The 25,213-nt window shown below is 43.5% G+C and overlaps 1 protein-coding gene across 1 annotated transcript in view; it reads left to right on the forward strand.

Moving 5' to 3' along the window:
- Positions 1 to 25,213, forward strand: part of SYTL5 (synaptotagmin like 5) — a 684,371-nt gene that overhangs the window by 224,024 nt on the left and 435,134 nt on the right. Inside the window, exon 3 of the mRNA XM_078658261.1 lies at positions 8,287 to 8,511. Within this exon, the coding sequence (XP_078514387.1) occupies positions 8,287 to 8,511 (225 nt within the window). The remainder of the gene's footprint in view (positions 1 to 8,286; positions 8,512 to 25,213) is intronic.

Raw genomic sequence — 25,213 nt, forward strand, 5'->3', positions numbered from 1 at the left:
GTGGAGTAACAAAAAAGTAATTACCTAGGCTCACACTCTATGGCCACGTGGGACCCGGGATTAATGCAACGATTTTGTGCAATTCGTCACTGCCTGGTTATCTGATTCTCTCTCCTGTTTTAGATCAAAACTTAATGCTTTGTGTTTAAATCTTTCAAGCACCAAGGGGTAGATGTATCATGATTCCATTTTGCGATTTCTAAATAGCGATTTTTAAGGAATCGCTATTTAGAAATCGCAAAATGGAATGTATGTAGAAAATCGCTATTTTTTAGCGATTTCTTAGTCTTCCTTATTTGCGAATTCGCAATATGGAATAATTTCCCATGCATTCCTACGGGCCAGGAGGCCCATAGGAATGATTGTGAAATAATTCTCAATTTGCGATTCGCAATTTGCTAATCGCAAATTGAGAATAATTTCAAGGGTGCAGGGGTGTCTCAAAGACACCCTGCTGTACCCCTGAAATTTACATGTGTGTGCATATGGCGCACATACATGCCCTATGGGCATGTATGTGCGTCACATGCCACCTTCACAAATGCCAAATAGGGCATTTTTAAAAGAAATCGTAAATTACCACCAACTACAAGTTGGTGGTAATTTCTGATTTCTTAACCCAAATTTGCAATTTCTAATACCTACATACATCGCATTTAAGGAATCCCAAAATGTGTGATTCCTTAAATGCTTAAGCAAAATAAGGAATCGCACATTTTTGCGATTCCTTATTTAGCGATTTTTTTATACATATCAAAAAATGCAAAAAAGCCTTTTGCGATTCGCAAAGGCCGAAATTCGCAGAATTCCGGCCTTTGTGAATCGCAAAAGGCTTGATACATCTGCCCCTAAGTCACTGCACTGTGTTAAACACATCCAGGTGATGGTTGTTTCAAAAGTATTGGTGTTAGTGTTTGGGCAGGGTGAGATTTTAATGCGGAAGCTAAAATGAAAACCGGGAACCCATCTTTGCTCAATGTATTGTGACCATTTGCTCCACATAGGTAAGTCTTTATTCATTGTCATCAATTCTTGAATTCATTCATCCATCCACTCCTCACATCCAGTATTTCATTTGTTGAGCCGCACAGCCCAATCTCCAATCTCTATCCAGCCATTAAATGATTGGACAAGGATTGCTGATAAAAAATGTGCTGTAATATGCAGCATAGTTGCAATTTTTTCCAAAAATATCTTCAGCGGAGAGCGCCTCAAACCCCACTTGCAGGGGTAAGACTCATTCGCTGCGGGGCTTTAAGTGGGCCGGGTCCTGCCGGTGCTGAGCACCGGCAGTTTTTAAAAAAAGGGCCTCAAAACGGGTCTCTATCAGGCTCTGTTTTGTGCCCTTGCCCAAGTGGTCTGTTTTTTTCCAGACTGCAGTGTGAGTAGGCATATCATGTGCGCATGCTCACAGTACTCACTTCTCACTAGTGGAGAAGTTACTGCATGACGTCATGCCAGGTGAGCATTGTAGGGGAAGGAAAATCCCTTAAAGAGAGTCATTTTGAAGCGCAGGAGCAACATCATTGTGGTGTCACCAGGGCATTAAGTGGAAGCTTTTTTAATATTATATACAACAAGCCATAGTTACTGCTTATTTATCTGATGCAACTAACAACCATTTGCAAAGCCAATAGTCCTGACTTGCTGTAGGTATGATGTTACTTATTGTATCATATCTGGATGCAATGACAGAAACAGCAAAATCCACATCGGACAGCACCCTATGCTAAGCACAAATATTTAGCTTACCTGTGTTTAAGCCATGCCCTTAATTACATCGACCACGCCCCTTTGAGAGACCCTCCCCAGTTTTTTCATCCCACTTAAAGCCCTAATTCGCTGCATGCAGTAGGAAGGATGCTCCATGTAGTTGATTTGCATGGGGGGTGGGCATCTCGGAAGGGAGTGGCACCTATTGTTCCCCTCCCCCTTTTTATCAGTAGTTCACTAGATGGGGCTGTCATTTTGCAACATGTTTTGTGCCACACAGTTATTGTTTCCCCACGTTTTACACAGTGGTTAATTTGTAGAACACATAAGTGACGGGGTTCAGGAGGCAGCTCCTGTCAGCGCCGCCTTAAACAGAACCCACTACCGAGCATGAAAGTGGGAATAGGACATGGCCAAATGGCCAGAGTTGTGGACTGCGGAGAGGGGGAACCAGGTTTGATTCTCAGTGTCCGCCCAAGATCCTGTGATTCTGGGGAAATCACTTAATCTCCTTGTGTCTACCATAAATGAATGTCTTTTTAGCTGGTGCTCATGAAAAGTGCCAGTGGTGTTAATGATTAGGTGCCAGTGCTGAGCATCTAGAGCAACCCGCTCAAGTTATGCACCGGTTTTACAATAATTCAAACTCACACAGAGCTCTCATTATTATGTTTTAAACAAAATGTTATTGTTTTATTACTCAATGCTTTAAATGGGCCGGTACTCGCCGGTACTGAGCACCGGCACTTCTTAGATTTATAACTCTGAGTACCGGCATTTCTCTACTGCAGTGGTATTCATGAGAGGTAAGGTCATTGCCCGTGCTGGTGAGCAGGAGTGGAAAGTGTCTCTGGCAGCCAAGGCGCCGCTTCTGCAGCCCCCCATCTGAGCCCCAGCTGGCTATTCAGCAGAGCACATTTGAATAATGTTATGTTATGTTATAGCCGTACTTTTTGAGCGCACGGCTACCCCAAAGGGTGTCCCGGCGCTTTAGCAAAGAGGCCTGAAAAACCCAGAAATCCAAAGGCAGACACACTACAGTCGCAGTGATTACACGGAAAAGAGCACGGTCTTCAGCTCCCTCCTAAAAACCAGAAGGTTATTAGCTTTGCGGAGGGAGAGAGGGAGCTCATTCCAAAAGCGAGCTGCCATGTACTGAAAAGTCCGGCCTCCCATCCGAACTCGTTTGGCCGCAGGCAACTCCACTTTAGCCAAGTCAGCTGACCTTAACGTCCTCCGTGGAACATAGAAAGCAATACGCTTCCTGAGGTAATTGGGACCAGTAGAGTGGAGGGCTTTAAACGCCAGCGTGAGGATTTTAAACCTAATTCTGCTGGACATCGGTAACCAATGCAGCCTAACCCGCAGCAAAGAGGCACTGGCTCTCCTCGGCAGGCCAAAGATGGCTCTGGCCGCCGAATTTTGGACGATTTGCAATCTGGACAAAAGATATTTAGGCAATCCTGCAAAAAGCGCGTTTGCATAGTCCAAACGAGATCCCACAAGCGCTTGAACTACATTCTTGCGGTATTGCAGGGAGAGCAGTGTGAGGAATTTCCTGAGCATCTTGAGGATGCTGAAACATTTCCCTGATAGTCCCATAATGTGTGGACGAAAAGAGAGATCACCATCCAACACAACTCCAAGGTTTTTTACTTGGGAAGATGGCTTCTCAGGTGGAAACATGTCCGGGGGCCACCACGACTTCCAGCCAGGATCGGGGGCACAGCCGAAAAAAAGCAGGTCAGACTTATCCGAGTTGCATTTCAGGCTGTGCCGCTGAAACCACGCAAAGACTGCACTCAGACAGTCTCTAATTCTGCCGCCGTCGAAGACCTCTCCCTTCTTGCAAGTAAACAGGAGCTGGGTGTCATCAGCGTATGAAATGACCCGGGCTCCAAATGCCTCCGCAACCTCCGCCAGAGGGGCCATATAGATGTTAAAGATGGTGGGGCTCAAGATGGATCCTTGAGGCACCCCCACCTCTAGCGAAGGCATTTCCGCGGAGAACGGTGGAGCCCAGATCACCTGTCGACGGTCGGCTAAGAAGGATTGAAACCAATCCAACACCGTCCCCCGCAATCCTATCTCCCTGAGTCTTAGAAGGAGACCTGCGTGAGGGACGGTGTCGAATGCCACCGACAGGTCCAGCAAGACCAACATAGCCTTTCCCCCCTGATCGAGCGTCTCCCTGATGGCGTCGGTCACCTCCACGAGGGCTGTCTCCGTGCTGTAATTCGCACGGAAACCAGATTGGGAGTCATGCAGCAGTTTGTTATTCTCAATGAAGGTGGTAAGAGTATGCTGAACATGTTTCTCCACCACCTTCGCCAGAGCAGGGAGGAGGGAGATCGGTCTATAGTTGGCCAGCTGCAAGGGATCTAGCAGAGGTTTTTTGATTAGCGGCAGGATAAGAGCGTGCTTCCATTCTTGAGGAACCACCCCGGAGCTCAGTGACAAATTAAGCAAGGGGTTCAGCAAGCTGTTTACAGCTGAAGCCACCTTGCCCAGACATTTTGCTGGACAAGCATCCAGAGGTGAGCCCGATTGCAACCGGGATAGTAGCTCAAGCGATGTTTCACAGGACAGCTGGGGAAAAGCCGATAAAGTGGGCCCGGACTCTGCCTCTAAGGATGGTACCAACTTCTTATTACACCCTGAGGCAACAACATCCATCAAGGGCTCCACAGCGGGAAACGAGTCCTGAATCTTTGTAATCTTTGTGACAAAAAAGTCGGCAAGCTGCCTGATCCACTCTTCAGTGTGGGAGTGTATACGGGCGCCTGCAGCAGGATCCACGAATTCCTTCACAATTCTAAACAATTCCCGACTCATGTTATCAGCTTGATCTATTCTATGCTCAAGATAATTCTTTTTAGCTTCAGCAATCTGTTTGTGGTATAGTTTTATGACGTCCCTATACTTGATTTTCTCCACAAGATCGTACTTGCGCCGCCAGAGTCTTTCCGCCTTTTTACAGTCTTGGCGCGTTTTTCGAAGAGTGGAGGTAAACCAAGGAGCGGAGTCATGGCATGGAGCTATTCTAGCTGGCTTCAGAGGGGCAAGCTCCTCAAATCTTGCCTGAAGCCAGTTCTGGACCGACGTCAAGTCGACTTCTAAATTCCCTGTCATTTTACACGGATGTTGACAGAGAGCATCGGCGAGCATGTCTACTGTCACTAAGTGGAAAGCTCTTGATTGTCGAGAGCCATCCTTGTGAATTCTTTGGCTAGTCCTACACTCAGATACTAGAACAAAGTTTATTAAAAAGTGATCTGACCAGAGAACAGGGAGTGGAGGGGACACCTCAATAGGCCTCGTAGAGAATATTAAATCTAGCGTGTGACCTTTAACATGGGTGGGACTATCGATGAAAGGGACAAGCCCCAGCATCGCAGTGATATCCCGCAGTTTGGACGCTTCGGCATCTGTTATTAAGTCCATGTGCAGATTTAAATCGCCCAGCAGCATGCAATGCGCAGAGCGCATGCAGGGTACTGACAGAGCTGACTGCAGGTCCTCGAAAAAAGAGCCAATAGGCCCCGGTGGTCTGTAGACGAGAATCCCTGTACAGGTCTGAGACGCCGACAAGCGAAGAATAAAACCGAGGGCTTCGCATCCTGCGATATTATCCACAGGGAAAGAAGAACATCCCAAGGCTTTATCCGCTATTAGGGCCACCCCACCTCCTCGACCCCCCATTCTATCCTTTCTTAGAATGATATAGTTGGGGGGAAGGGCACAGGCAATATCCGGTTCTGAGCCCACCCCCAGCCAAGTCTCCGTCAGAAAAAGACAGGACATTTTAGAAAGTGCAAGGAGATCCCAAATATCCGCCGAGTGGCAAGCCAGGGACCTAGTGTTCAGTAGAGCGCAATGACACTCTAAGAGGGAGGATGGGGTAACACAAATTGGTGAGGACAGAGGACGCCAATCACACACAGAACAGCCTTTACCCAATTGGCGGCCGCCGGGAAAAAGAGATTTGCAGTCCAACCAAGGTGGGCGTAAAGCAAATAAAGCAGAGGCAGTGTAGGTAATCATCCTTGCGCGGCAGAAAACAAAGCCAGCGTCAGACCGCAAAGGCCAGATACTAGATAGCTGAGCCGAAAGCCAGAGTCCCGCCTCGCACGCCTCCGTGACGCTGACGAGGCGCAGGGAGGGCGCACCGCTGCGCGTCACCGCTGCGCTCAACAGGCGAGCTTTAAATAGCGACGTCTCGGCGTCCCAGGTGACCTGGACGCTCAAAGATGGCGCTCGTGCTTCTTCCCAATCAAAAATGGCGCTGAAACCCACAACCTCCCGGTAACCCGGACCCGCCAAACAGCGGTGATGTTTCCACAAAATTACTGTGCAGGTAAGGGCCAGAACAAGATAGCAACAGGGAAGAAGGCTAAAATTAAAAATAACAAGAATCCAGAAAAACGAAGGTATTTAAAAGTTATATCAGGAGCAAACAAGCGCGCGACCAGCGCGATCAGCAGCGAGGCGCCAAGAGAAATCTCAGCCTCAGGAGCCCTAAGCAGGCTCACCTTACAGCCAGCTCGCCCTAAATAGCGACGTCTCGGCGTCCCAGGTGACCTGGACGCTCAAAGATGGCGCTCGCGCTTCTTCCCAATCAAAAATGGCGCTGAAACCCACAACCTCCCGGTAACCCGGACCCGCCAAACAGCGGTGATGTTTCCACAAAATTACTGTGCAGGTAAGGGCCAGAACAAGATAGCAACAGGGAAGAAGGCTAAAATTAAAAATAACAAGAATCCAGAAAAACGAAGGTATTTAAAAGTTATATCAGGAGCAAACAAGCGTGCGACCAGCGCGATCAGCAGCGAGGCGCCAAGAGAAATCTCGGCCTCAGGAGCCCTAAGCAGGTGTCCGGTGCTCACCATCAGGCTGTGCTTGACAGAGCAGGGTCCATTCAGTCCCTGTGCTGTCAATCACATTCACACTATTCTGTGCATTCCTGCAAGCACAGGAATCATGTCAGTGCCCTGACAGTGGCAAACAGGCTACAGCCAGTCAGGCTCTGGAGGCAGTTAAAAAAGCCATGGGAGGTGAAGAGAAAAGATAGCTTTCATCTATCTTAGCCTGTTGTGTGTCTGCTATGTTTGTGTGTATGCCTATTTTGCAAGAAAAAAAGAGAGAGAGAACCCAGACACTCTCTGTAAGTATTTTAAAGAAAATGGGTGGCACATTGTTTGTCCATGTCTGCTAGGCGACAAAGATTCATAAATAAAATAAAAGCGAGGGTGGGTGAGTGAGTGGCTGGATGAGTGAGCAAGGGTGGATGGATAGATAAATGGATGAATGAATAGATGGATGGATGAGTGAAAGTGAGTGGCTGGATGAGTGAACAAGGGTGGATGGATAGATAAATGGATTGATGAATAGATGGATGGATGAGTGAAAGCGTGCATGGGTGAACGAGGGTGGATGATTGGATAAAAGGACGGATGATGGGTGGGTAAGTGAAAGATTGGATGGATGAATGAAAGGTAGGGAGGATGGAGTAAAGGCTGGATGTTGGATGAGTGAAAGGAGGGATTGAGCGAAAGGGTGGATGGAATAAAGGAGTGAAAGGGTTGATGGATGGATGAGCGAAAGGACTGATGGATGAGGGAAAGGGAGGATAAAGAGATGGATGAGTGAAAGGATGGATGGATAGGTTTGGATATGAAGGGTGGATAGACGGAATGGGGAAAAACAGAATGATTGATAAAAGACTGAATAGACGATAGAAGGTAAAGGTTAAATGGTGGACATTAGCAGGTAAATGGTAGGATGAAAGGATAAATGAATAGATCGATGAAAGAGATATCTTCTGGTGAGGGTCATGATGAGTTGTTTCATTTGCTTGGTGCCACAAGAGCTTTTGTTCGACGGTGGGTTATTTTTTCAGTTTCTTCCTACTCACCTGCTCAAAAATATTTTGTATTGTGCCAAACAGCAATTAACAGTATGACATTATGAAGGTGCTACTATTGCCAAAAAATAGGAAATGTTAACATATTATCCAATTTCTCTTTCATTTTATGTAACGAGTTAACCTGCTTTGTTTATATTAACACATTTCTCATGTGTTTTGGTGTGTGCTACAACTAATATAAACGTTGTTCTGTATCATCATGTCTTGCCTGTAGCCCCGCCCCAGCCCCGCCCTCTCACTACACCTCTAGCTCATTTTAATTAGTACCAGCACTTATTTTTCCCCATATAAAGCACTGATTACAATACATGATGGGTGGGGGTTCATCATAGCAGGAATAGGTAGTCATGTCCCTATGCACTGTACTTGCGACAGTTAAATGTTTTGATTGCAATATTACAAGACATAACCGCAAGTAACATAGGGTAACGTAAATATGCACATCCCACCCACCAACGAAAACTCCCCCCACCCCACCACACATCCACCCCCATCCCTCACCATGCTCTGTCACAGGAAAACCAACAATGAGAGTTCAGAGTACGGTCCGCCCCCTCCTATGGACATGTCCTGGTCTGGTCTTAGCTTGAGGGATTTTAGGAGATTTAAGCATGAGAATTAATGTTTCTCTATCTTTAATTTTTCAGAAAGTTACAGAATGAACTTCTAGAAATCCGGAGGAGAGGAGGGAACCGACGCCTACGGAACCAGGCCGATGCTAGAATCTGCGTACGCTGCCAGAAGAATCTTGGCCTAATCTTTGACAGAGGGGACCTGTGCCAAGCCTGCAAACTCCGCGTCTGCAATGCATGCCGGGTATTAGGTCCTAGCACTGGCAAGACCTGGTTGTGCACTGTGTGTGCTAAGATTGGGTAAGCACTTCAAAGACAATGGTTGTAAATTGCATGCACAGTGATTGATGGAACCCCCAAGTGGAATGTAATGAGGGCCCCCTGAGTCTTCCATATCCCATAGATATTCATTGGCCTTGAACTGAGTGGGGGTCCCCTGAAGAGTTGGGGGCTTACTGAAGGGTTGAGAATCTCCCAGTGCCACGAGGGCTGCAGGGCCCTGCATTACGCGCATGGCATGCACCACAAAAAGAAAGTGGGTGTAAGGTTGCACAGTGAAATAAGAGCTTTCTGTTAACATTGTGTGAGAACTGCAGCTAATGAGTTTGGTTTCCTTAATGGCTAGTCGAGACTTTCACCCTTCTGAGAGTGATAAAATTGGGTACCAAAAATTGGATGATCATAAAATATACTCATAAGAAATCGCAAAAAACAAGTGCATTAATTCCAATTTTAAAAATGTAACTATTAGCTACTCATTTGTAGACGTGACCAAAAAGACAAGGATTCATAAGTGGCTTATGATGTAAAAATGGTTACAAATATTTCTATTTTATGGTAGTCCACATACTCACCCTACAAACAGGAACCTTGCTGGCAGGGGCGTAGCTTCATCGGGTGTTTGGGGAGTTACACTCCCCTAATAAATGCATTTTCTGGTAAATAGTTGGGTACAGGTGCTTTCAGTCGGGTATGGGGAGGTGTCTGTTGGATTTCACAAGAAACTTTACAAACGGAGAGACATCACACATAGACTCTTTCTCTCTCTCTGTTTTGAAAGTTTTCACAAATTAAGTTTGTTTACAAAATATTGTTTTTTCTCACTTAGAACCCCTACTAATCCGCATTTCTCTTCCTTTTCTCTGACCTTTAAGCCCTTCTGATGTGCCATGCTAGTCAGATCATTTTTTAAAACATTATATACCAGTGTGACTGTTGTAAAATCTGAAGCTTACTCTGCCCCCGCCGCCCTCCAATCTTACTGGCCAAGCAACGCCCCTGCTTGCTGGTATTTAAACTCATGACCATCAGAATACTGCATTTGTCAGAACTATATGTTCAGCTCACTGAGCCCTCTTGGCAGCTAATAGGGGAAAGATGTTTATCTTCTGCCCATCCCTCTAAATGTAAAGATAACACACCATCTAGACAGGATTTCTTGACATATGTTGGGCACTTTTTGCAGGGATAATCATGTCGGTGAAGTTTGGTGCAATTTAGGGGGTAAATCTACAATGCTTGAAAGAAATTCCAAAAAAACCTTGCATTTTTAGGGAGGTTGTTGTAACTTAAACAACTCTTTATACCAAGTCGGTAAATACTATTAGAACACTGGAATTTGGATCACTCTATTGAAGACAATGGAGTGCTCTGTGCTTCTACGGCCGGTAAAGGCCTGCAAAGCAACATTCCAATGTTGTTTTCAAAAAGGCCTCTTGGAGCCGAAGGGGATTAAAACCCCCTCGGGTTCTGAGAGGCCTAAATTTTATGTGTTAGAACATTCTGCCCTCTAGTGGCAGAATGTTCTAATAGCCGTATAGGCCTTCGTAGCTGGGCTATACCGGATATTAAAGTCCCGCTCCCTTGTTAAAGGCCCTTGCCTTCGGTTCAGGCCTTTAATGCTGGAGTGGGCCATTAATAGCCGGTATGACCCGCTTTGGTGGGCTATATTAGAGTTTGACACATAATCGACCATTGACAAGGGTGGCTCGTGTGTATTCAATGTATATCAGCATAATTCAGGCAGTGTGTTATTGTTAAATCATTCATGATGCAATTTTAAAAAAGCCATACTAAAAGAAAGCATGTGGGCAAAAAACCCAAATACTTATCGGCCAAAAAATGGAAAGCGTGCGCCTGCATGGTTTGGCTTACTTTATCAAAAGTGAGAACGTTTGAGAGGGCTTCTGTGCTTGAAACGTTCTTCACTGAAAGCAATTATCAATGTTGGGTTTTTAAAGCATTCATGGTCTTTTTGTCAAAACAAGATTTGTTTGTGATGCCATTGTAAAATGTGGGTCGTTCGTCCTAATTTGGTTACATATATTAACCATTTATATGTGTGTTTTTCATGGACATTGATTAAGCAAAGTGTGTGGGGTGTCAGAAATGACATCACACGACCTTTGATCCCTAGTCACATTAAAGGTCACTCACTTTTCCCTCATCTAGCCCCATAATAACCTCAGATTTCGTCCCAGAGGATCAAGGAATTTAGAACCCTTGTAGGGTCTCACCACAGCCTGTTGTTTGTTCCAGGCAACAGTGTATAAAATGTTCCTCAAAATTAACCTTTGCTCATGATTAGATGTCTTTTTTCTCAGTCTCAGTTGCCACCTTCTTACTAGCGGCTTTCCTTCCTATTCTGAATTTTTCTCTCCCATGAAGCTTAGCATTTTTACCCTTGCCTTTAGTTGGTTGGCAAGGGTGCAGCCTCTCACTGTTGATGTCATGCAACTACTTTTTAGTGTTGTTTGTTTTACTTGTTCAGCCGTCCATTGGAGTGCAAGTCTTTGTTTTAAGAGCATGAAGAAATGCATACCAATATTTTAAAAGTAGAAAGTGGGAGATACTGAAAAACAAATCAGGGGAATGTTGTATCTTCTCCATAAACATATATGAAAGCAGAGGTAATTTTTAGGCAGGAGACACCAAAAATAAAGCCCATGTGGCTTCACAAATTAAGAGTCTCCCGTCTTAAGCGGGTCTTGTGGTATGTATGCACGAAGAATCCATGTATTGGGACAACGCAGGCTCGAGAGAATTCTCTGACAGTCACAGTCTTATATCCTATATAAGGAATGCTTCTCTGAAGAGAGGCACCTCTTTACATCTTAAGACATTCCAGATATCCCTTGGTGCACTTGAACAATGCCTTTCTATGTTTATTGCTGTCATTTTCTAAGGTTATGACTCTCTAAAGTGAAACAATCCATTTTCTAGGGTTCATGTACCTGTAGAAAGTGTTTCTTTACAGCAAAATGCATCAACATACTCGTTCTCAACTGTAGACAACACAGTTGGGTCAATTCACATGCTCTACCTATAAGGCCCATGGATATTTAAAATTATTTTTAACTCCCAAATGAACTTTGCACACATTTTCCCTCAGAATCCTAAACAATAGTCCATCTGCAGTCTGCTGCAGATATTAAACCCAACTAAAACAGTCCACGCAGACAGGGTAGTCCAACAGTAATCCATAAGTCAAGTGCGTTGATTAGAACTTCAGGATATCTTGATGAGAATCGATTTAATACTACTAATCTATTTTTGTAAACTATATAGTCAGTGATTATCTGGCATGGCTGCATCCTCATGGCTCAACATTTGACAGCCCTACTCTGTTAGTCTGTGGGGCTTCATTCTCATGTTCTACAGATCTTTTAATGGCTTAACTAAACTCATGGAGACCCACAATTCTCGGCACCAGACAGATGGTATCATTTCTAGCTTTCGCCTGCACAATGCTTGTACTGTTCATGTGAAATTTATTGTATTTAACAGAAATCTTAAAAGGGGCTTTCATTCAGCCCCCTTGCTCTTTATTGGTTCCTGTGCTTGCCACGTACCTTTCCTCTGTTTCTATTGGCTGTAGCATGCTATTTCCTGTTGTTCCTCGTGTGTTGGCTCTTATCATCATCCTGAGGCCAAAGTACTGCTTATTCCGATTTTGTGGGGCTTTTTAAATGTTTACCCAGCACAGCACTTGCTCTGTGCTTGTTTACTTAATCTCCCCGTGGCTGAATGCATTTCAAGCATGCTTGGTATGCCTCACAAATTGCCTTTAACAAACATGCTTGAAATGCATGCAGTCACGGGGAGATTAGGTAAACTGCCTATTTTTATGTTTAGGCTGCCATACTTGTGACGCCTCACAAATTGCCTTTAGCATATTGCCTTTAACAAGCGCTCTTGAACTGCGTGCAGCTAAGGGGAGATTTGGCAAACAAGCACAGCGCTTGCTCTGTGCTTATTTTTATGTTTAGCCTGCACACTACTTGCAATGTGCTTGTGTACATAATCTCTCCGTGGCTGCACGCATTTCAAACGTGCTTGTTGTTTTTTTTAGAAAGCCTCTGAGCTGCCCCCATTTTCCCACACAATGAAGGATGCGACTCTGGCACTATAGTCATTATTCATTTACATTTAGGCATTCACAGGACGAAACACGTAGGCACTCTATTCTTAGCCAATAGGTAAAATGCATTTTTAAACTCTGGCTTTGAATTCACAATTTCAGGATTTCACCATGGCCAAGTTTTCAGGCATAGCATAGTGAATTTAGTGAGACACCTCACTTTAATAATCATGTGGACGCAAAAAATCCAAGATGGTGGACAGCAAACATAGTGAGATACTTCCATCAGTAAGAGAATTTACAAATGCTCGGCATTGTTTTCAGTTGTACCACTGCGGTACCAATGGTCTACTGGGTTTAATCTGGGTTGTACTATGGCACTTGATTTTATCTTCACTCATCGCCTATTCACTTGCCAGGTGAGCACTGTCTCCAGCAGTTTACGGCACGTTAAACAGGTATATCTGCAGCATTGAGTTTTACTTTCACTCGTCTCCTGCTCACTCTTTAAAAAATGCACTGTCACTCTGTTCAAACTCATTATGTGCAGATAATTGTTTAAAGTTTACACTATACACTAGGGCCCTAACTTGCTACGGCATAAAGTTTGAAGGGCAGAAGTCCGGGAATGTTCCCCAAGGGTTGCCCATTCCTTTCTCTTCACCTATAAGCGGCTTTGCCTGTTACCCCTCCTGACGAGAAGGTATTTATTATTCAGCAGCTCCACTGAGGGTACAGGGTTTGGGTGTCAAAGCATGTCATGTTTTACTTTAAAAGATCTCTTAAGACATTTTGTGAAAAACTGGGTAAACTTTTTGCAGTAGCTACTTTTACTGCATGTTTATTTTCCTGTTCTACCTCACTCCTCCTAACACCATCCAACACACTGCTGGTCATCACAAACTAAAAATATATGCCCCTTTCTCCTTTTCTGCAATTTGTTCCTGCTTTTGGATGCCAGTTGACTCTTTTTGTTCCTGCTTGGCTGTCTTCTACTGCTATTCGGTGTTGCCTCATATCTGCCACCTTCTGGTAATGGGTCTGGTCCACTACTCTCTCTGTGGTGCTTCTGGTACGCAGCTGGGTCATACCAGTTTTACCACCCACTGTATCTCTGTGTCAACAACTAAATGGCTGCCAGGGAGAGGGAAGTGTTGAGACTGCTTCTCTTGCGGATGAGGTCCCCTGCTTTTTAAAAATTTTTGTGAGTGATTGTGGAGCCTGTAATGGCTTTAGGACCCATCCGACTGCAGATCTGATTCTCCACATGAACTTCCTTTTAGTGGACCTTAAGATGGCTAAAGCCTCCCTAGTCGCACCCAATTTGTACTCTCTAGGCTGTATCTCTCTTTATCCTCTTCCACAAAGCTCTGGCTCTAAGCAGTATTCCTGATTTTGTTTACTGTAGAAGCTGCACCAAGGTAGATGTCCTCCTTGTGTAAATTAGGTGCAGCCTGTCAGAAAAGCATAGTTAAATATGATATTTTTTTATTCCTGAATGACACAATGCCCAAATATGTGGTTGTCTTACCTTCCAATTTAAAATTAGGTCTGCATATTCATGTTTGTTAAACAGCTTTGATATGAACTTCAAGCTAGACTTGTACAAATCACCAAACGTTCAGATCAAACTGTTCAACTGCCATACAAAAGACAGTAATGAATTAATTGGACAAGTTAATCTCAAGAGACAGTCACCAACCAACAATAATCGTTGCATTCTCTTGAGCCTACCCCATTCCTTTAAATGATTCTGCCCCACCTGATCACAATAGCCAATGGTTTAATATATAAAACACCTGATACCTTGGGAGTTTAGTAGAAAATATCACTCGAATAGATCTAGACGTAGCCATTGCTTTAAATGGGCCGGTATTCTCGCCTCTTAATTTCTGTAACATATATTGCACAACTGTTCACAAAGCTACAAATTTCAACAAAAACAGCCTATTATAAATCACACAGGTGAAACCTAATACATTTACGAATGCTTGTTTACTATTCCTAGCTGTCTTGCCAGTTCTACACCCCAATAGTAACAATTTTACAGTATACAAGCCTTGTACGTTGTTTAGAAATGCAAATCCATGTATGACATTGTCACCAGCAATCAATCTGATTGTCCCTGTGAATGGTTCACATTCTCCTGCCTGAGAGGGCCCATTTGGTCGGATTTTGAGTTATTACAACCTACTGACACAATGGTGCTCATCACAAAGTCTAAGTAAGGGTGGCCTTTGTATCTCTGTTCTGTGGTGGCCCTACAGAAACTGACTCCTGGACTATGTAACTCAGTCACTAAAGTGTATAAATTCAGCTTGTCCATAGCCATGTACCAGTGAATTGGAAATTTGTAGTGATCTCTGCCTTCTTTAAAAAAGAGCTAACTTGTCTCCTGGTGACCATACCAGCAACTGTCCAGTCACATGACAGCCAGCCTGCACTAAAATCCTGCAAAACGTTGCGGCCCCACACATCTCAAGGCTAGAAAGACCAACATCTTGGACCAATGGCAGCTGGGCTTTCGCAAACATGATGGGACACTAGCAGCCCTTTTCCTGGAAATGGAGCAAATGTGGCAGATTCAGGGTGAAGCTGGCACTGCAAGCCTGATCCTGTTGGAAGTCTTGGCTTCCTTCGATTGAATCATGCTGTAGTGATAAGCCATATGGCTGAAATCTGGAGCCAAGACAGAGTTCCTGTCGGTTTTAACTTGATTTTGTCGTATTGGGCCCAACTGCGGTATTTACCCCCCTACAACTCGGTAGGACACCTATGCTCTCCTGAGTCCCCAATATTCCTCTACATCTCTCATGCACCATTACACCTTTTTCAACCCTCTGTCTGGGCTCATCATATCTTTTAGGTTAATGACATGCAGATTATTATCTGATAAGAATACATGGTCACTAAAATGACAACTGGTTTAAAAGACAGACTGATTGCCACGCAACAGTGGATGAACCACAATTTCTTAAAACTAAATGCCAGCAAGATGGAACTTCTGCTTCTGGGCAATGATCATGCATGCTAGGACAATATGTTGTGGTCCTCCGATCTGCCCTCCTACAGCTGCAACCCAAAATGCTAAAGAGCTTGGAGTCATCACCAATGAGACTCCTCTTTATTAACACTTGTTAATTTTATCACATGCTCGTGATTTTTTAGAACCCTTGGAAAGATTCTCCATTTTTTGCCGATGACAACCACTCTACAGTAGCATTGGTACCTACTTTATTGTGGCTGTACTAGTGAAACAGTTTTTGTGGGCCTCGCCGGATAACTACTGAACAAACTGCGGCTCACTCGAAACGCATTTGTGCTGATTGTGTACATACTCGATAAATGTGTTCACATCGCAGATGCACATCACTCCCTATACGCGTGACCAGTCAAGCAACATGTGCAGTTCAATGCTCTCCCCTTCACTCATATGATTTACTATGGTTTGACAAGATCTGACCTAAAAATGATCCTAGTCCCATAAACTTCCAAACACCACCTGATATCTTCACACCCCCTCCTATTTAATGTGCCTCCTGTTTCATTGTTTGAAAATTTGGCAAATATCCCTTTGGGAACTATCCAAAATGGTCAACATTTGATAAAAAAAAAAAAGATCTGATATAGAAAGAGAAAATGTGTGTTAATTTGGAATGCAAGGGTAAAAAGAAAAGGAAATCTAAAGGGGAGATAAATAGTAGTCTAAAGAGCAAAATGAGAAAGAATGTAGTGTGAATGGTGCAGAAGTGAGGCTTTTGACTGAGAGGATGATTGGGAGAAAAATATGAAAATATCTAGTGAGTGATGCATGAGAAAAGAAAGAGATGGGAATGTATAGAAATGCAAGGCAGAGAGAAAATATGGGGGAGATGAGAGATAAGAATAAGGAGAGCAAGAGCTGGAAGGAAAGAGACAAATATGGAAAAATGTGGAGCTGCATGGATAAGTGGGCTTCATAACTCTTAAAGAAAAGTGGAGACAGTAGTGAGAGGAACAAATAGAATGCAGAAGAAGAATATGGGTAAGGTGGGTAATTGTATGTCAAATAGGAGCACAGGAGAAAATTGGGGAAAACATTAATTTAGAAAGTAAGGGACTCATGAACACACAGATAGAGGAAATGTCAAGAACAGGAAATAAAGTGGTAAAGAGAGTAATGAACTGGATAAAAGGGATGTTAGTGATGTATTAGCAAGAGGGATAGTAATAATGAGATCAGGGCCCCATAAATCGGACGCGTGTTTCCCTATACTTTGACCCAAATGAACCAGGGAGCAGGTCTCTTATTTCCTGCTGCTAAGACCATGAGATCTTCAACAAGAACACAAACTTAAAGCCGAAGGATGAACAGTAAATCTTCATTCTCCATAGAGAAGAACCAGAGATGGCCGAAAAGGCAACAGAATAACTCGCAACTGACAGTCCAATTGATGTGTCAGAAATTCATATTTAAAACTTTACTGAAATGGTCATGAATCAGTAAAACTATCTCATTGTCTCTAGATCAATAAGTCAATGTCAGTCAACCATTTTTGAACAACATTGAATCGAAGTTGGAGAGACATATACTGCTGGATGGGGAAGTAAACACACTCCTGGAAATGTTTTAATGCCTGTCACAGATAAGAGAGGGACTTAGGAAGTGAGTCAAGTACTGTCCTGCGGGGGCTGGAGAGTGAGGTTCCCCAACACATGATTGCTTTTTAATAAGGCACAATGATTCGTTATACAATACAATTTTCCAAATATATTTGCTAAAAGCACTAGGTTTTACATGTAATGTGGCAGAGAAAAACATGAAATAATCCAATACTTGAGACAGTACTGAGAAGCACTCTTTCCCTACTGCAGCAAATCATGTATGTGCCTTTAAAATGTGTTTTCAGCTCTCTATCTCTCTCTCTCTCTCTCTTTCTCAGAGCTAGGATCTCACATAAGATTTAGCCCTAAAAGTAGCCATCTTCCCCCTAACCATTGAGGGTTTCCTCGTTTTCCAAGACGGGAATGGCTATATGGGACAAAGGAAAGCCAGTGATAGGCTGAGGACCAAGGAACTATTTTTACGGATAGATGACGTAACAATCACCAATCCAAACTGGCAGACAGCCCCTACAGAGTACATCACTTTCTGATACATGTAGGTTACACTCACTTTGTATACACTAGGGGACTGATATGAACCCATTTTCCAAAGCCGCTTTTAGCTCTTTGTCCACCACTTCTGTCATTCATATGGTCAGTCCATCCCTAGGATATAAGAGTAGAAACAATAAGACATATCTTCTGATCCAAGTAAAACAAATGGAGGAAAACAGTTACTTGGAATCAAGCACATCCAATACTCACAGCAACATGTATACAAATGCAAATACATACCGAAAACTCTAAAAGTAAGGAATGCGGTTTGGGTTGGAACATTCTCCTCAGGAGCAGGGTCAGCTCTGATCTGCTGAAAGCTGGTCTCTGTCTAGAGTGGCACAGTGGGCGAAAAGCGATGGGTTGGAATGCTACAGGGAGGAATTGTCAGCAATTTAAAGAATTCGTAAGCATTCCTTCCATCACCTTTTGGGTTTATAGTGAATCATATAGCGCCATTACTTGGTTCTACGGATATTGAATCTAGGTCCACGCTAATCTATGCGTTTATCAAAAGCAAGAAAACAGATGCAAACTAATGATCATCAAAACTGTACACAGAAACCAGACACTATCCTCCCAGAGGCCTCCCCACTGGAGGACAGACTCCTAACGGAATGTATGGATAAAAAACCATATCCCTAACTTACAGTAAAATCAGCAATAATTAACCAGATCCTTCACAGACTCTCTGTGAAAAATGGCAGGCCAACATCGGGGAACTAGATGAAACTGACTGGCAGGAAGCATTAGAATCTCCGCGAGAAGTGGCGATATCCTCAAAATTACATTTAATACAACTTAAAGTGCTCCACAGAACATACTTCACTAGTGTAACCTTACATAAGATGGGGAAGACTGACAACCAACTTTGCCTGCGGTGCTGTGGTGGAGTGGGCACGTTTTACCACACGATATAGGAATGCCCGGAGATCATGGCATATTGGAAAGCAATTATGTGCACAATAACAACAAGTTAGCGGGCGTCCCGTATCTCCAGAGCCCAAGTGATGCCTCCTGAACATATGGGAAGCAACTGACCTCAACCATACGGCCCAAGACACTAGTCATGACAATAGCTAAACGTAACATTGCCAAATATTAGGGGGGCGCAGAATACTCCAATATATGAGGAATGGTGCAGTGATATGAATGGGGCTATGGTGGCAGAAAAGGCAGTTTATATACATAGAGGGTGTCCCAAGAAGTGGGTGCCGGTGTGGTAAAAATGAAGCAACTTCAGAGGAAATATCTGTACTTTGCCACCTGAAGATCCCTCACTAGAAAACAGCTAACAGAGGGATGTGCCAGATCTTAAATGGTATATCAAAAGTAACTGTGAAGCTACCATATAGGAACATTAGAGGAGGTAGCTGTGGTGTGAAGCACAGGTATTATATGTATATACTTATTTCTAAATGTGATACCATTGCAAGTCGTATACCCAATAAAAATCATAAAAAAAAAAAACTGTATACAGAAAACTGAATCAAGTGAGAAAAATGGCAACCTGATGTTGATGGGTGCCCACAAATAAAGGAGCCAGAGTCGTTTAATCTGCAATCCTGGTGATGATTATGTACAGCTTCGTGGACATTGGGTCCATAAAAATTATCCACCCTTGTAGGAAAAGCAAGGCACCTCTCTACTGTGCTGCGGGTTTTTTGCTCCTGAAGAAAATCAGAAACACATGGAAGCAAAGCAGCACATGTAAGAAAAGCAAAGAGGCAGAGTGCCAAGAAGGGTCCTGGTATAGATTGTTTAAAAACTTAACGCTCCAAAGTGACCACCTTTACAGACTCTAAAGCACATGGGGTAGTAGTAATCTTATAGAAGAAAGAAGCAGTGGGCTCTGGCCCAGTGCTTAATTTTTTAAGTAAGTCCTGGGGCCTAAAGTTTTCCTCAGACGCCCAATGCTGGCACTGCTGAAAGTCAGGTGACCGAACACCAAGGCTGAATCTTCTTTATTTTTCCTCATATCTCTGTTTTCCAGCAGCATACACTCCCTATCCCTTTATCTCACTTTTGTGAGTTCTTTTTCATGCTTCTTTCTTATTTTGTCGCTGTATTTACATTTTCTGTTCTCCTTCCTTCTCCCTTTTCTGCCCTTCTCTCTCTTGCTCCGGGTCAAAATCTGATTGTATAAATTAAGTCCCAGTCCCCAGAAATATTTGATCTGGCCCACCACCTGCAACCACCGGCTCAAATTAAGCACTGCTCTGACTGCTGCCAAACTGCCTGCAGTGATGGCCCAGTGGCTGTGTTCAATGGTAGTACTTAGCAGGGTCTTCCCTTTTGGTGTCGATCTCACTATGGTGCCTTGAATTTCCCTTGAATTTTGAATTTCAGTCCTTTGGTACTTCAACAAAGAAGCTCGTTCACTGGTGGTATTCGTCCAATTTGGCAGCTTTACACTTTCTCTGCTTTGAGGTGTCGAGGTACTGTTGACTCGGTGATTTGTGGTAGTTTGATTATTTATTGGGTAGTCCTGCTGTGTACAATCCCTGTCTTCTTGGTTTTATGGCCAACAGCCTAAATCAAATGAGGATTATTTATTATCAAAATTAATCTAACACCTAAACCCCCGTGCCGCCCCCGTCAATGTGTAAAACCGCCACCAAAACACCGCCGAACCCTTCCTTGACATGTGACGCACTTTTTAAAAGAGTGCTTCCCACTGGGCGCGAGTCCGAGGGAGCGGGCTGATATTTCGTCAAGGTCACCGAAGCAAACTGAACTAAATTACAGTAAAACGCAGGAGTCGTGTCACTTCAGAGGTGTGAGAGGCTAAAGATAATAATTAGATGTGTGCAAGATGTCTGGACGCCCGCGGGAAGAGAGGCAGGTGAAATGGAGCGTGCTCGTCATGCCGGCAAGTCTGAGAAGATCACCGTGAAAGTATCCGCATGAGCGGCTTTGCTGGAAATGTCAAACATATTTATATTTTTCGACATCTTGTCTTGCCCTTCACAGATTGTGAGAAGAATTTGTGTGCACTCTGTACAGTTTGCATAATTACTTGCAGAACCTTTAACTAGGAAAAACCATCACCAAAGCCTCCATTAACCAAGGATGACTGCCATTTACCAAGTTTGCCATTTCATGGTGTTTAACATCTGAATGGCTCATCAGGCTGTACTGTTCACCAGAGGGCATTTAGTCCTGTTCGAGCAATCAAGGATACGAAGCATGCAGTATAATATCATAATTTTAGGACTGCTTGGTGTAACCACTATGCAGGACTTCTGACAAGATGTCTCCAAGACTTAAATGCTGACCACTTTTCGCAAAGGAACTGGCTGAAGTCAGGTCAATCAGGGGCTCTGGGAGAATCCCTTGGCTTATAATGGTAAAAACATTCTAGTAGATATGGGGCTCGAACAGTTGTGGATATCTCCTAGCACTAGCGCTTTTCCTTCCAAACCGGAATTCAAGGCATTGTATTGGTCTTCGCTCCGCCAAAAACGTGTTTCAGTCTCCAGTTCCACTAGTCTCACGGGAAGGTTTCTGACCTTCAAGTTGGATCCCTCCCGTGAGTCTTATTGGGATGTCATTACTAACCCGCTGGATAAGAAACTCTATCATCAGTTTTGGGTAGGAGCTTTGCCATTAAACACCTTCACAAATAAGTGGACCAATGGTGCTACTGATTTTTGTAGATGGTGTCCATGTCACAAGGAAACTGAGGGCCATTTTTTGTTTGCCTACCCTAACTACAAAGCACAGCGAACTAAATGGCTAAAACCCCTGTTCCAGCGCCTCCCTTTTAGAAAGTCTGCAGAGGCTGTTTGGGTTTTAAGAACCAACACCTCTGAGGTGATTGTGGTGAGCCTAGCCAAATTCCTAGGGTGGGCTTGGATTATCAGGTCAAAAAAGTAGATAAATATTTTGTTAGAGCCTCCGCCGCCCCCACTTTAAGATCAATTGTTTTCCTCCCTCTTCAACATAGAATAACAATGTATTATGTATCCTGTATTAGGAATGGTTTTGTTTAATTGTATTTCTTAAATCCTTTGCATTTTATAAATTTCTGATGCTTTGGACAGGTCTGTCTTTGTATTCCATGTAGTTTAATAATATTTTTTTTTAAATTTAAATGTGGTTTTGTTTTGTTTTGTTTAAGTCCTTTTTACTCCGTTTAGTTATTGTATTAAGTGGATGTTGGTGTTTCTTTAAACTATAACTGTTTTAAATGTATACCGTTAAGATTATCTGAAAATTTTGGCATTTTTAAAATATGTTACAATGTGTCTTTTATGATTTTCTAAATCGAAATAAAGACTATAAAACCTGAAACCTGACCACTGACATCTGTGTCTTGGAGGGCCACAATTCAATATTGGCAATTTCCATCCTTCTGTGGTCGGTACATTGAAGACAGTTTATTTTGGTGCTACTAACACTTGACGGCTACTCTGCAACATAAATGCTATCTATCCCATGATAAGGCTATGGGGCAATTAGGGTCTACTTTGACATAGTCTTGTGGCTTGCTATCGTTTACTTCTGATGTCACAGGCTCCCTGGTACTATGGCTCTGCAAACTAGGCCAAGTATGTCTCTTTCCGCACTCCAGTCTCCGGGGAGTGAGCAGGAGCAGTCACTGGTTTCTCAGGGAGGGAGTATGCAAATGCTTCATCTTAGATCTTAACAATCAAATAACAGCCCACTAAAGTGTATTTTCAGCCCAGAACTTACCCTTCCAAGAAAGAAAGTACCTTATCGCACAGTAATACTTAATAGAACACCTTGCTAGCAGCTGAACCCACGTCAGTGTCTCTGGGTGTGGTTCTGCTGGCGTTGTGCCCATTCCTCCTCTCACTGTAACCACTCTCCCTGGGCTTTCTCCCCAATTCTGGTTGGCCTTCTCCATCTCTTCAGGAAACTTGAGTAACATGACTCTGGTACAGCTGCAGTGCAATCACCTTTAAACAGTATGTACGTTCAGTTTCTTTTCTATTACTGGCTCATAGGTACATTCAGTCCTCTCAAGTCTTGATCGGTCCACTCAATACTGGGCACCCGCTTGCACATTCTGCTGGGTGGCGGCATTCTAGTAGTCAGTCTATGAGTACCTCCCATCCTAGGTGCCTGGCTGTGTTTATCAACTCTTCTACTCATGAGAAAGGGAAGTGCAGGTCCTGAGAAGGGGTGATTCTACTTTGTCCAGTTGTAAGAGTTGCAGGCCTCTTGAGGTGGCAGTTGGGCCTAAGGTAAGCTAGATAGACCATGGATGAAGCCCGCAGGAGCTGCTCACAACTTTGCCATTTGTATTCTTGCATGAACTGAACATAATCTCCATTAGTTGCATCCCCATATAGGCTGATCATACTCAGCAATTCCAGGCCCATGGGGTCGACAACAGTTTTCATCTGCAACAGTCCTACATGGGCTGATCACCACTTGCTATTACAGCACCAACAGAGGCTTTGCATTTGTGCAGTCTTGGAGTCGAAGTTCCTATTTGAAACCACCAGCATACTTTTGCGGGGGCTTTCAGATTCCAGGCTACTTCTGAATCACTATCCTGCATTCTGCTCCTCTGAGTTTCCCCCCTTACAGCACTGGAACATGCATCACCTCACTCCTTTTCAGATAGCCTCTCCTCCTGGGCAGAAGGCAGCCATTAGAAGAATACCGTCTCTAGCCCACTTCAAAAAGGAGACCAAATCTTTCCTAATGGGCAAATTCCTCTCCTGAAGCTCACGCTACAATCACCCCCTCAACCTGACTTTACCTATGATCACTGCACTATTCCTTGGCTGCCTTCCCCTATATTACCCGCCCTGCACTTTGAACAATCCTTCAGGGTCATGAGACTGCGTTTCTAGTTTACTGCATCGTTTTTGTTCCTATCCCTTAGAGTAGTCGAATATTATGACTGTTTGTTTTACCAAATACTGTTTCTATTTGTTACCTTATCCCTGGACTCTCCCCCTCCCCCATTTGTTCTGTATTCAACCTGATACCACTGTAAAGCGCTGCGATACCCTCACGGCTCTGGTTCGCACTCCAAAAAACACTAAGAGTAAATAGGAAAAGACAAAAGGGCAGCCAACACTAAAAGGCTTCTTTATGTTTCACAGAGTGTGTCACCCTGCCCCTTATCTCTACCATCCACCAAATGGCAGTGTTCAAGATGCCTACTGAGCTGCTTCTCACTCTCTTCATCCCGCAAAATCTGTCTAATATGAGCCCCTTCTCCTCCCTTCTCACTTCATATCTTGGTTTTCTCTCTATAGCTACAGGAATGCAAGTAATACTCTACACTGTCTCAGAGTACAATCCTAACCTCCATTTTGTGGGAGGCCAGCTTGTGGGAATCCAAAATGGATCCTACAGGCCTCCATTACTCTCACTTACTCACATATTCCATGTATGTACCACGCATGCTACAAACATTTGCATGCTTTGCATGGACTCAGGATCTTTGCGCTAAGGACTCATTAAGTGCATGGAAGCACAACAGCACACAAATTGGCCGACAGTCTTGTACTCCAGCGAGACAGATAAAAAGGTTAGATAACACTATTAATTCTCAATACACGGTATGCTTGTATCACTCAGTGCTTTTTGGACTAAACCCATGACTGGAACAATGGTCCACTGTCACCAAATGAGGGCACACTTGGGGCACCCTTCCAGGTCACAGTGAAGTATATAAAAAAGTGGTGGATAAAATGTTTGAATTACTTGAGCCAAATCCCAACCCATCATTATTTACCACGCCATGTCACCTCAGTTTGGGCCAAGCCAAATGGAAATCCATCTTGACCCTGCTCCAATAGTAACACCTTAAATATAGTGTTTTAAAATGTCAAATTGTAGTATCAACTGCTATTTAGAAAAGCTCATATTTAATAAGAAGAATCCGAATAGAGAGCATTAAGAGTTTAAGAAAGAGTAGGGTTTCCAAGTGCTTTCCTGGGTGTGGAAATATGGATCACTGACAGAATTTTGGAAACAAAAAGTATTGTGTGGATAGAATCCTGTGTCAAAAATATCAAGCATCAAAATATCAAGAAGGTAAGTGCAAACAGGTAAGTGTAAATCTACGTACCTTGAAGATACATACATCATCAAGGTACATATATGTGGAGAAATATATAAATATAGCAACGCTTTGCTTACCTGTAGAAACGTACCTTCACAATACTTTTGTCCTCGATATACTTGACACGATATTTTGTCCCACTATATTTTTGTTGGCGATATTCTGTGCAAACAAGAAAAAAGTACAGACTCAGTGTTTTGTGCATTATTTTCTGCAATTATATATTCTATGTAGTTAAGTATGGGAACCATGGGTTGTTGGCATCTAGATGAAGTTTCTGAGTTTACCGTGGCAACATTATTTTGTGGGCAAATAATTGAAAACCAGATTTTTAATGCTTCTTTATCCTTCCTTTTGGCTTACCCAACACCTAATGCCTGTCCTCATAAATCTTCTTCCGATCCCTCCCCCTCAACAACTAAGTTCTGAGTGCACATTCACAATCTTAG

This window comes from Lissotriton helveticus, chromosome 8 (assembly GCF_964261635.1).
Source record: "Lissotriton helveticus chromosome 8, aLisHel1.1, whole genome shotgun sequence".
In the NCBI taxonomy this organism is placed as follows: domain Eukaryota; kingdom Metazoa; phylum Chordata; class Amphibia; order Caudata; family Salamandridae; genus Lissotriton; species Lissotriton helveticus.